The 13,925-nt window shown below is 42.2% G+C and overlaps 1 protein-coding gene across 4 annotated transcripts in view; it reads right to left on the minus strand.

The window, feature by feature from the left end:
* Nucleotides 1-13,925, minus strand: part of LOC140728185 (partitioning defective 3 homolog B-like) — a 1,189,360-nt gene that overhangs the window by 91,338 nt on the left and 1,084,097 nt on the right. For all 4 annotated transcript variants that reach the window (XM_073046530.1, XM_073046528.1, XM_073046527.1 and 1 more), the window contains one exon: nucleotides 12,539-12,618. In XM_073046530.1, the coding sequence (XP_072902631.1) occupies nucleotides 12,539-12,618 (80 nt within the window). The remainder of the gene's footprint in view (nucleotides 1-12,538; nucleotides 12,619-13,925) is intronic.

Here is a 13,925-nt window from a genome sequence, read left to right on the forward strand (position 1 = left end):
ATTTTATTTGGGGGGATACTTGGTGATTGAATCCTCAATACTGTCAGCTCTGCCACCAACAGCATATTAAGACACACGTTTTTTTCAATTAAGAATTTGCTCTCAGCCTTTAAAGTTCAGCCACAATTTCCTGAGATAAGCATTCCGCAATAACACAGTTTAACATTACCTCTCCACAAATCCCGTAAGCTCAGTAACCCCATGAAAAACAAGCATACTTCCTTTCCCTTACTTGGAGCCCACTGATTTGCTTTGGTAAGCCTACCCCAGTTTGGAACATCTGTTTTCTTGGTTTGTGTGAGATTATAATTCTCTTGGTGGTGCTTAAGGTGAAACTTGCATTACCTTGTTCTGGCAGTTCCTCCCTTCCCACCCCCACCCCCGAAACACAGGGTCACAGCATGGAGCTCCCTTAAAACAGAGAATGGAAAGGGCAATGTGCAAATGGAATGTGCTTTGTTTTGCTCCTGCTTACTGGCTGAACTGGGACTGAGAGGAATTAGGAACTGAATATGGCTATTTCTAGACCCTGAGCGTACACCATGAACACTCATGATCACGAGTCTGTCTCTCCTCATCATCCTGTCAAGCTTCAGGAGCTGAGGGCGTAGTTACTGGTCTTGCTAATTTGTTCAGCTCTTGAGTCTTGCTATTAATAAGATTCCATATCTTATTAATTCAGCCTGGATGGGGGCATTTCAGTTATCAGGAGAGCCTGAACAGGCTGGGTTTGTTTTCTCTGGAGTGGAGGAGGCTGGGGGTGGGGTGAGACCTGGGAGAGGTGCACAAAATTAGGAGGGGGATATGGAATAATATAAAAACCTTTCTCCTTGGTGGAGATGTAAAGAGGGCCATAGAATTAAGGTGAGATGAAGGAGGTTTGGAAGAGATCCAGGGAGAATTTTCATCCCCACACATAGGTTCGCTGGAATCTGGAGAACAACCTGCCTGAAGAGACAGTGCGAGCAAAATTGTCTGGATAAGCACCTGAAATGCCAAGGTTTTGCAAACTATAGACCTAATGGTAGTAAATGGGCTGGTGTAGAGAGGCACAAAAGGGCACCACATACTTTCCAATCATACCTCTACAAGCTGTTCCTAATCAAGACTGACTGATATATGATGAGAGCAGAGGCACAAGGGAAAGTCCTGATCGGACTTAAAATCCTCCAATAGACAAAAGCTGCCTGGCAATTTTTCTCCAGGCTTTGGGGCAGAAGGAAGATTTCTCTTCTCTGGGGAGACAAGCTCAAGGAGGTACCCAGGTAGAGCCTTAAGGCTGAAGCTTGGCTATTTAAGAGTTTACGTCCTCAAAGGGTCCTGGAAATCTAGGATGCACTTGGCCAAAAAGCAGTTGAAGTTGGGGATCAGACAACTGAAATTTTCAAAGCAGTGATAAATTTCTAATGGGAAAGAAGCAAGGTGATTGGATAGAGTTAAGAGGCAGATCAGTTCTAGATAGATAGATACTTTATTCATCCCCATGGGGAAATTCAACTTTTTTTCCAATGTCCCATACACTTGTTGTATCAAAACTAATTACATAATTACATAAATACAGTTGAATGGCAGAACACGTTGAGGTTGAATGATCTACTCTCCTGGTGGTCCATGCGTATCTATTGTCCAATTATGCATACACCTCAAAAATTTACTAGCGTTCTCAGACGGAGAATTCCATTCCATACTAACGTTCCATTCATTGTGTGTGGGAGGGGGTGGTTCAGTTGGAACGGGAGGTGAAGGAAGGGGAAAGAATGAATTAGGAAGGGAAAATTAAACTAGACCAGTATAAAATAGGAGATCAGAATGCTGGTATGTCCATTTGGATAATTAAAACATGAAACAGGATGAAGGAGGGGAATTAAACATGTAATTATATGCACCTCCATCACAGAGCATCAGACAACATTCAGGAGTTGGCCTCTCGATTCAGTCCCCTCACCAATGTTTTATTCCATGACAATGAGGCAAGGACAATGACTACACAGAGCCATGGCTTACTTGATTTTTGGTGCCTTGTCCACTGATATCATCGGTAGGGGAAGCTCATACAGAGGGCTCACAGGCCGTGGAACACTGCATCCAGAATATCTGCCTTGTTAGAAAATGCTTCTGGTTTTTAAAGAAAGATTTATTCAATGCAACAAAGCCACATGCTGAAAGCTGGATTATGGAGCTCATCTTTCAAACCTTAATGCAGTGAACACCGAATTTCTTTTTCAAGTTACAAAATAAACACATCTTTCCTGTCTTATAACACTTGCTGGAACAAGTTTTTGTGTGTGCATTTGTATTGATCAGGGTGAGAGATTGCTGACAGGGTAATGAAACACATTCCTTCCTGAAGTGTGTGACAGCATCAAGCAATTCCAGGAGAGAGATAGACAGGTTATGTAAAATTCATCAGTCTTTCCTCACTGCCCCCTTAATGCACCCTTGCCCAATCACAAGGACCGTAGTCGACAGTGTTTTAGTTTAATCCTCACACATCAGGTAAGTTTTAGCAACATCCCTGAAGGAGGCTGCCCAATTAGCTTCCCACTAGGATTTGTTTAAGGTCCTACACTGAGATCAGCGAGGCCTAGGCTCTTAAGAGACAAGAGAGCTATCAAAGAGAAGTGGCTCACTGGCTGGTCATTCTGTGAACAAGCTCACACCAAAGACCAGAAGCAGGAAGCAGGAAGCATCCACTGTATTTCTGTAGTTCTCTTCCTTTGGAACATTACCAACTAAAGGAACCTTTTTGTGTGTGTATAAGTCACTGCCTGGATTGATAACTACTGAAGCGCTTGAAAAGTCTTTTAATTTCACCTTTACGATGAGATGTTTTATTGGGCCTCAGCTGTGTGATTATTGGCCTATTTACAGTTTCAGTTGCTCGCAATCTCACAAAGACAGAAAGGAGGAGAGACAGTGAGAAAGGTTTCCTTCTGATTGAAAGAACCTTCTGGCCATTTTCACCTTTGCACACTTTTGCGTTCCTGCAGGTGGATGACTGAGGCATGCTGGTGGTCAGACGCCGGTGCATTTGACGATCTTTTCTACCCTTGTACTCACCAAGAGTGGAGCAGTGATGTGTGAAGAAAAGTTCCACTTCACACCCAGCTCTTAGCTTTGTGTAAGAGAGGGTCGGTGTACAAAAGGGACTCGAGGCGAGTGTTTAGTTACTTTAACTTTTTTAAGACATTTTATATTTTATAGTTGTATAAGTTACTTAAGTCTATGGGAACAGATTTTAAATGTCTTTGAATATCTGAATTGGGTGTTGCAGTTTAGCCTTTCAGGTCGCTGGCAACCAAAAACTGTATGGGTAGCAAATCTGGGCAGAAACCCTGGTCTAGAACACTTCAAAAAATATTTAACAGCCTTTAAGATTATAAATTGTAGTCACCTCAATAATATAGGAAATAATGAGAGCAATTTATGCACAGCAAGGTCTAATGAACACAAATACGGCAGTCCAACAGTACAACAGTCCACCTGAGAAGGCAGCTAACGCCTTTACATATATCGTGCCTATATTCATTCTCAAACATCTGGAGCTGGACTTGACCTCACATTGTTTTACTCCTAGGAATGGGTGCTACCAAACAAATGACGACAGATTTCTGCTGAAGTAAAGAAAGACCTCCTGTAAAAATCTGTCATCTTTCTCAACTGATCGGCATCAATCCAAAGACCTTACATTGACCAACAGGGTATATATTTGGACATAACAGAAAATGCTAGATGCTTTTCCAAAGAGGGGTTATATGGTAATTTACAATGATTAATCTCTCAGCTGTGAAATATTACCGGTAGTTAAATCTGGTTATTGTGGTCAGTTATCAGGCTCTGCCGTGGAACAATGGATACAGAGCCACAGAGTCACAGAACACTACAGCACAGAAACAGAACCTTTGACCCATCTAGTCCATGCTGATCCATTAATCTGCCTAGTCCCATCGACCTGCGCACGGACCGTAGCCCTCCATACCCCTCCATACATGTTCCTATCCAAATTTCTCTTAAATGTTGAAATTGAACCTGCATCCACAACTTGTGCTGGCAGCTTGTTCCACACTCTCACCACTTGCTGAGTGAAGAAGTTCCCCCTCATATTCCCCTTAAGCATTTCACCTTTCACCCTTAACCCATGACCTCTAGTTGTAGTCTCAACCAACCTCAGTGGAAAAAGCCTGGTTGCATTTACCCCATCTATGTCCCTCATAATTTCATATACCTCTATCAAATCTCCCCTCAATCTTCTACATTCCAGGACATAAAATCTTAACCTTTTTAACCTTTCCCTATAACTCAGGTCCCCAAGTCCCGGGAACATCTTTGCAAATTTTCTCTGTACTCTTTCAACCTTATTTACATTTTTCCTGTAGGTAGGTAACCAAAACTGCACATAATACTCCAAATTAGACCTCACCAACATCTCATGCAGTATCAACATATCATCTCATCTCCTGTGTTCAATTCTTTGATTTACGAAGGCCAATGTGCCACAAGCTTTCTTTATGAGCCTACCTACCTGTCACACCACTTTCAAGGAACTGTGGACCTGTATTCCCAGAAACCTCTGCTCTACTGCCCTCCTCAGTGCCCTACTCGCCTTGTAAGACCTACTCTTCTTGGTCCTCCCAAAGAGAAACACTTTACACTTGTCTGTATTAAGATCCATCTGCCATTTTCCAAGCTAGGGCAGATCCTGCTGCAAGCTCTGATAGTCTTCTTCGCTGTCCTCTAGAATCCCCAATGTTGGTGTCATCCACAAATCCACTGATCCAGTTTATCACATCGTTGATATAAATAACAAACGAAGGACTCGGCACTGATCCCTGTGACACACCATTAATCACAGGCCTACAGTCACAGAGACAACCATCTACTATCACTCACTGCCTTCTCCCACAAAGCCAATGTCTAATCCAATTTTCTACCTCATCTTGAATACCAAATAACTGAACCTTCTTGACCAACTTTCCATTGGGAACAATGTTAAAGTCCATGTAGACAACATCCACTGTCTTGCTTTCATCAGCTTTCCTGGTTACTTCCTTGAAAAACTCTACAAGTTTGGTTAGACACAACCTATCACAAACAAAACCATATTAACTATCTCCAAACCAGTCCCTTGGAATACCTTTCAATAACTTTCCCACTACTGATGTCAGATCACCAGCCTACTGGTATCAGGCTCCCATGGCTAAGGCTGTTTTAAATATCTAAGTATGTTTTAAATATCAGCCTGGCCTGCTGAGTTCCTCCAGCATTATGTGTGTGTTGCTTTTAAATATCTCTGCTCGGGTTCCTGCAGTTTCTGCACTAGCCTCCCACAGTGTCCAAGGGAACACCTTTTCAGGCCCTGGGGATTTGCCTCAGGTCAGCAAACACCTCCTTCTCTGTAATCTGTATAGGGTCTATGACTTTGCTTGCCTCACTTTTATAGACTCTGTGTCCATCTCCCGAGTAAAAAATCCATTTAAGATCTTCCCCATCTCCTTGGCTCCAAGCATAGATTACCACTCTGATCTCCAGAGTACTAATTTTGTCCCTTGATATCCTTTTGCTCTTAACATAACTGCAGAAGATCCTATGATTCTCCTTCACTATGTCTGCTGGAACAACCTCATGCCTTCTTTTAGCCCTCCTGACTTCCTCCTTAAGTGTTCTCTTGCATTTCTTATCTCCCTCGAGTATCACATTTATTCCTACCTACCTATACTTATTTTGAACCTCCTTCTTTTTCTTAACCAGGGCCTCAATATCTCTCAAAACCCAAAGTTCTCTAAACTTGTCATCCTTGCCTTTCATTCTGACAGGAATATAAAATTTCCGTACTTCCGAAATTTCACTTTTGAAGGCCTCTCACTTACCAAGTACACCTTTGTCAGAAAACAACCCGTCCCAATCTACACTTGCCAGACCCTTTCTGATACCATCAAAATTGCCCTTTCTCTAATTTAGAATCTCAAACCGAGGGCCAGACCTATTATTTTCTATAATTACCCTGAAACTAAAGGCGTTTTGATCACTAGGTCCAAAGTGTTCCCTTACACCAGCTTCTGTCACCTGCCCTGTCTCTTTTCCTAATAGGAGACCTAGTATCACACTCTGACTACTTGAAACTTCTATGTACTGTTAGAAAACTTTCCTGAGCACATTTGACAGACTTTTTCCCATCCAACCCTTCTACAGTATGGGAGCCCCAGTCAAGAATTGGACTGCGCCGAATCAGTGAGTGGAAGCACGAGAAGAAACGGCGGTTTCACTTATGTCAGTGGCTGAAGATCAGAAAGGGTAGCGCTTCACAGCGGTTTTCAGAGTTGGAATGCACCCAATCAGTGAATGGGATTCATTAGAAAGGGCGAATAAAAATAAGGTGGGGGCAAGCAGAGCAGCCATTGTGTAAGTGGGAAACGTTGGAGTGGCTTTGACTCATCAGGCTTCAGCAAGATCGGCCTTGTGCAAGATAAGAATCTTCTTCATCGTCTTGATTCTTCATTCCTCATCTGTGAGGGTACAGTTAGTGCAGAGAAAGGATCTCGGGGCTGCGTTCTGTTCTGTGTGAGAGTTCTGGAAATTCTGGGTGACCTTTAGCTTCCCGGATAAACGCATCTGCACCAAGGTCACCGAGCTGCAGCTCCTCAGAGACTGGAGCTGCAGCTCGGTGACCTTCCGGTAAAATGGGAAACTGAGGAAGTGATAGATAGGAGCTACAGGCAGGTAGTCACACCTAGACTGCAGGAGGCAGGTAACTGGGTGGCTATCAGGAGAAGTAATAGAAATGGGCAGCCAGTGCCACTGTAACTGTACCCCTCAATAATATGTACACCACTTTAGATACTGTTGAGTGGTACAACCTAATATAGGAAACGTCTCTAGCTCAGAAAAGGCGAGCGGTGAAGTGGACTGCTGTAACGATAGGAAATTCCATAGTCGGAGGAATAGAGATGAGATTCTGTGGACACGATAGAGACACCCGGATGGTATGCTGCCTCCCTGGTGCCAGGGTCAGGGATGTCTTGGATCGGGTCCATGGCATTCTAAAGGAGGAGAGTGAGCAGCCAGAAGTCTTGGCACATATTGGCTTCAATAACATAGGTAGGGAAGGTGAAGAGGTTTTGAAGATGGATTTTAGGGAGCCAGGTAGAAAGATGAAAAGCAGGACCTCTGGGGTATTAATCTCTAGATTTCTGCCTGTGCCACGCACCAGTGAGGGTAAGAATAGTCTGATTTGGCAGGTGAAGGCATAACTGAGGAACTGGTGCAGAGGGCAGAGGTACAGATTTCAGAATCATTGGGATCTCTTCAGGGGAAGGTACAACCTGACAAAAGGAATGGCTTACACCTGAACACGAGGGGAGCCAATACCTGGCAGGTGTGCTAGAGCTGTTCAGAAGGGTTTAAGCTAATTTGGCACTGGGGTTGGGATCTGGAGTGATAGGGCTAAGGATGGGGTAGTTGGTTTACAAACAGTCAGCGTGTACTGAGACTGCTAGCAAGGAGAGGCCGATGATTGGGCAAAATTGCAGTCAACAGGATGAGTTGCAATGTAAAAGAAGGACAAAATCAAAAAGGGTGATGAATACAGGACTGAAGGTATAATATTTGAATGCACGCAGTACATGGAATAAGGTAGATGAATTTGTAACACAGTTACAGATTGGCATGTGTGATGTTGTGGGCATCACTGAGTTGTGGCTGAAAGAAGATTATCGCTAGAGCTTAATGACCAAGAATATACATTGAATTGAAGGACAGGCAAGTAGGCAGAGGGGGTGGGGTGGGTCTGCTGCTGAAAAACTAAACCTAATCATTAGAAAGAGGTGACATGGGATTGGAAGGTGTAAAGTCCTTGTGAGTAGAGCTAAGGCACTGCAAAGGTAAAAAGACCCTAAAGGGAATTGCATACAGGCCTTCGAACAGTAGCAAAGAAGTGGTACAAATTACAACGGGAGATAGAAAATGCGTGCCGAAAGGGCAATGTTATGATAGCCATGGGGGATTTCAATATGCAGATAGGTTGGGAAAATCAGGTTAGTGCTGGATCCCAAGAGAGAGAATTTGTAGAATGCCTATGAGATGGCTTTTTAGAGCAGCTTGTGGTTGAGCCCACGAGGGGATCAGTGATTCTGGATTGGGTGCTGTGCAATGAGCCAGAATTGATTAGAGAGCTTAAGATTAAGGAACCTTTGGGAAGGAGTGATGATAGTTTAACAGAATTCAACTTGAAATTTGAAACAGAGAAGCTAAAGTGAGATGTATCAGCATTACAGTGGAGGAAAGGGAATTACAGAGGCGTGAGAGAGGAGCTGGTCAAAGTTGATTGGAAGGGAACAGTAGCAGGGATGACAGCAGAGCAACTCTGGCTGCAGTTTCTGGCACCAATTTGGAAGGCATAGGGCAGATACATCCCAAAGAAGAATAAATATTCTCAAGGCAAGATGACACAGCTGTGGCTGACAAGAGATGTCAAAGCCAAAGAGAAGGCATGTAATGGAGCAAAGATCAGTGGGAATTTACAGGATTGGGAAGCTTTTAAAAAGCCAACAGAAAGCAACTAAAAAAGTTATACAGAAGAAAATGATGGAATATGAAGGTAAGCTAGCCAAGAATATTAATGAGGATACTAAAAAGCGTAAAAGAGAGGTGAGAGTAGATATTGGACCACTGGAAAATAATGCTGGAGAGGTAATAATGGGCGACAAGGAGTTGGCGGACAAACTGAATAAGTATTTTGCATCAATCTTCACTGAAGGATGCTGGAAGGTTGAGAGTGTCGGGATAGAAGTATGAAAAGTTGCCATTATTGGGGAGAAGGTGCTTGGGAATCTAAAAGGTCTGAAGTTAGAGGTGTCACGTGGATCAGAAGGTCTACATTCCAAGGTTCTGAAAGAGGTGGCTAAAGAGATCGTAGAGGCACTTCTAATGATCTTTCAATGATCAATGGATTCTGTCATGGACCTGGAGGACTGGAATATTGTAAATGTCACCCCACTCTTCAAGAAGGAAGACCAGCAGAAGAAAGGAAATTATAGGCTTATTAGTCTGGCCTCAGTGGTTGGGAAGATGTTGCAGTTGATTGTTAAGGACGTGGTTTTAGGGTACTTGGAAGCACATGATAAAATAGGCCAAAATCAGCATGGTTTCCTTCAGGGAAAATCTTGACTGACAAATCTGTTGGAATTCTTTGAAGAAATAACAAGCAGGATAGACAAAGGAGAATTGGTGGATGTTATGTACTTAGATTTTCAGAAGGCCTTTGACAAAGTGCCACACATGAAGCTGTTCACCAAGTTAAGAGCCCATCGTATTACAGAAAGATACTAGCATGGATAGAACATTGGCTGATTGACAGGAGGCAGAGAGTGAAAATAAAAGGAGTCTTTTCTGTTTGGCTGACGGTGACTCGTAGTGTTCCACAGGGATCTGTGTTGGGACTGTTTCTTTTTACATTATATGTCAATGATTTGGATGATACAATTAATAGCTTTTGGCCAAGTTTGTGGACAATACAAATATAGGTGGAAGGGCAGATAGTGTTGAGGCAGCAGAGAGGGTGCCGAAGAACTTAGACAGATTGGGTGAATGGGCAAAGAAGTGGCAGAAGGAATACAGTGTAGGGAAATGCATGGTCATGCACTTTGGTGGAAGAAATAAAAGGGTACACTATTTTCTAAATGGAGAGAAAATTCAAAAATCTGAGGTGCAAGGGGACTTAGGAATCCTCATTCAGGATTGCCTAAAAGTTAATTTGCAGTTTGAGTTGGTGGTGAAGGCAGCAAATGCAATGTTAGCATTCATTTCGAGTGGACTGGAATATAAAAGCAAAGATGTAATGCTGAGGCTTTATAAGGCACAGGTGAAGCCTCGATTGAAGTATTATGAGCAATTTTGGGCCCCTTATCTAAGAAAGGATGTGCTGAAATTGGAGAGGGTTCAAAGGAGGTTCAAGAAAATGTTTCTGGAATTGGAAGGCTGATCATATGAGGAGTGTTTGATGACTCTGAGCCTGTACTCGATGGAATTTAGAAGAATGATTGGGGATCTCATTGAAACCTATCGAATGTTGAAAAGCCTTGATAGAGTTGATATGGAGAGGACATTTCCTGTGGTGTGAGAGTCTATAACCAGAGGACACAGCCTCAGAATAGAGGGACATCCATTTAGAATGGAGATGAGGAGGAATTTCTTTAGCCAGAGAATGGTGAATTTGTGGAATTCTTTGCCACAAGCAACAGTGGAGGCCATGTCATTGGGTATATTTAAGGCAGAGGTTGATAGATTCTTGATTAGTCAGGGCATGAGGAGAAGTCAGGAGACTGGGGCTGAAAAGGAAATGGATCAGCCATGATGAAATGGCGGAACAGTCTCGATGGGCCAAATGGCTTAATTCTGCTCCTATATCTGATGGTCTTATGGTCCAAAGTTAAGATCACCTACTATCACAACCTGATGTTTTTTGCAACAGTCTGTGATCTCTCTACAAATTTGTTCCTCTAAATTCAGCGGAGTGTTGGATGGTCTTTAATATAATCCCACTGATGTAGTCATACCTTTCTTATTCCTCATTTCTGCTCATAAAGCCACACCAGTCGAGCTCTCTAGTCTGTCCTGTCTAAGTACTGCTGCAGCATTTTCCCTGACTAGTAATACCACCCCCCCCCTTAATCCCTCCTGCTCCATGATGTCTAAAACAACAGAATCCCGGAACAGTGTGATGCCAGTCCTGCCCCACCTGCAACCAAGTTTCACTAATGACTACAATATTTGAATTCCACGTGCTGATCCATGCCCTAATCCCATCCACCTTTTGTTCAATACTCCTTGCATTGGAACATACAGAGCTCAGAATATTAGTCCCACCACGCTCAACCTTTTGACTCTTGACTTCGTATGCAGGCTTAACAACATCTGTCTCCATAATCATTCTACTATTTGTTCTGACTCTTTGGTTCCCATCCCACTGCAACTCTAGTTTAGACCCCCCACCCATGCAGCACTAGATGTTAACAAAAACAGCACAATGATGTCATCAAAATTTCATGATGATTTGAAGGAATTTTCTCATACACCAGAGCAGTAAAAAGACAATTACTGGTACGCTAAATAACAGCTGGATGAAATACTGCTTAGAAACTGTCTGAGGACTTTAAATACAGACTGAAGAAACACTCCTGTTTCACAGGGCTCCTTGGAGTATCACACCAAAGAAAGCAATCAATCAAAGGAAATAGAGGCATTGAGCACTACATGAACAAAAGGACGATTCTCTGCAACTTCTGCCATCTCCAACAGGATCCCACCACCAAGCACATCTTTCCCTTTTTGTGTGTGTTGCATAGAGCACTACAGCATATTAACTGTCCCCTCGGCCCATCTAGTCCACACCAAAGTATTACTGTGCCTAGTTCCATTGACCCATGCTTGAATCATAGTGCTTTATACCCCTCCCATCCATGTACTTTTCCAAACTTCTCTTAAATGTTGCAATCAAACCCGCATCCACCACTTCCATTGGCCATCCGTTCCACATTTGCACCTCCCTCTGAGTGAAGAAGTTCCTCCTCAGGGTCCTCTTGAATATTTTACCTTCCACCCTTAACCTATGATCATCTAGTTCTAGTCTCACCCAACCTCAAGTGAAAAAAGCCTGCTTGCATTTACCCTATCTATACCCCTCGTAATTTTGTATACCTCTATCAAATCTCCCCTCATTCTCTTACACTCATCTAAAAGTCCTCATCTATTCAACCTTTCCCTATAACTCAGGTCCTCAAGTCCCAGCAACATCCTTGTAAATTTTCTTATATTCCTTGTAAATTATGCAGAATGAAGTCTTATAAGAATTTTGATTTACTTAAATATATAAAATATATTAAAAATTCCTTGCTTAGCAGACTCAATAGCAGTAAATGGTGGGATGGTACCCACTGTATCCTTTATAGACTTAATGGAGCAAATGCCTTTTTTCAGGTCATGGTCATTGGCTGCAGTCTACTATCACTGCAGGACCTGTATGTGTTCTGGACAAAAAAGGGAGCAAGAAAAAACATAATTTCAGATAATACCCACCCTGCAAGCTGCCTTTTCCAGAAGCTGTATTGGGCTTTTAAAACAAAACCTTCATGCCATCTTAAAAGTTCCTTTCCCAGATCTGATCAACCATTCTAGTTAGCCCCCATCCGCACCCCCTCTGTTTATTACCCCAGTCACTGCACTACACTAAAGACACTTTAAACCACTTTTTATAAAGCTGTTGACATTATAAATACTGTACATGCTGGTATTTATTTATTTATGCACAGTTTACTCCATATCCATCCTTTAATATCTAACTTGATTAGTTTTTTAAAATTTATATAAAATTCTTTATTTTTATATATTTATTTGTTCTTTTTAAATGTCGCACCCTGACTGACAAACTACATCAAATTCCTAATTCATGTAAATGCATATGGCAAATAAAATTGATCCTTGATGGATCCTTGTGTCATTTACTCTGGATTTGCCCAACAAAAGGGACTGGTAGAGATTTCCATACCTTGGTAATGTGGAGGAGTACTGGTATTCCAGCTCTTCAAATCCTGGTCGGCCATTTGGTCCTTTCACCGGAACCTGACCCTATGAACAAATTCAATGGTCATTATTGACATCACAAGGTTATAGCATGGACATAGCATCAGGTAGTCAAATCAGGCATAGCATGAATACAGGATAAATGTCCCACCAACTAAATCAATCAACTTGTCGATTTAAACTAATTCAATTGACCAATCTAAGCAGCCAAAGCATCAGCTTGTTATCTAAGCAAATTCAGTTAACATTGAGCAGCCCATCGTATTTGTATGTTTGCATTATATTTGGACAATGATCTAGAATGAACTCTGCTGTGGACGGTCCCAAACCAGGCTATGGATGTAGGAGAGCTGGGAATGGGGCTAGCAACCCCAGCCTGTAAAAACAGTGCTGCAGAAATGCCAACAGAAGCTCCAAAGTCCTCATCTCTGGGAGAGGAAAGATCTTTGCCTAGAAGTCGTGTGGTGAAAGTGGAAGCCTCGGGGTTGATCAACATTCAGCTCAGGACAGAGGACTCTGGCAAGCTGCTGTTGGTGGCCTATGTGCCAGTAGAGGTGATGGGCTTAAGAAGAAGAAATGATCTCGGAGGAAAATTTGGGAGTAGATTGCAAATAGCCCAATTTATAATACAAGATTCACTGGTGTTAATTTGGCTAAATTTATATCTTTATAACAAACGATGTTACAAAGATTAGAGTCAAAGATGAGCAAAAATATATACACCTTAAAAACAATATTATTTTGGCTGCATTTTGACCATCCAATTGATCCAACAATAATCTATTTGAAATGGTACTTATATTCTGCTCGTTGAACCAAGATTAAGCAGATTACGACACCGTCAACCAAATGTAATGGCACAGGAGGAATACGAGAAAGAGGAGGACAATCAGCCCCTCGAGCCTATTTCACTATCTGATTGGAGAGCAGGACAAATCAGCATCCCAATCCACTCTGGTCTTACAATGATAATACCAGTCTGAAAATTTTCATTTGACCTGGGATCAACATCTTATTCATCCATCACCAGATGACTGAAGAGTTGGTAAACTAATTTGTTCCAGTGACTATGAATACACGTGGAATTGTAATAACCTTATTCTTTCCTCAATCCTACCAAAAAATATAAAATAGACAGCACATTAAATCATTTGTATCATGGGTACCAGCAGGCTCAGCTCAATTCTGGATTGGGTGATGTGTAATGAACCAGGTTTGATTAGGAAGCTTATGGTAAAGGAACCCTTAGGAGTCAGTGATCATTATAAGATAGAATTCACCCTGCAGTTTGAAAGAGAGAAGCTAAAATCAGATGTATTGTTATTACTGTTGCGTAAAGGTAACTACAGAGG

Source organism: Hemitrygon akajei, chromosome 5 (genome assembly GCF_048418815.1).
Source record: "Hemitrygon akajei chromosome 5, sHemAka1.3, whole genome shotgun sequence".
In the NCBI taxonomy this organism is placed as follows: Eukaryota; Metazoa; Chordata; class Chondrichthyes; order Myliobatiformes; family Dasyatidae; genus Hemitrygon; species Hemitrygon akajei.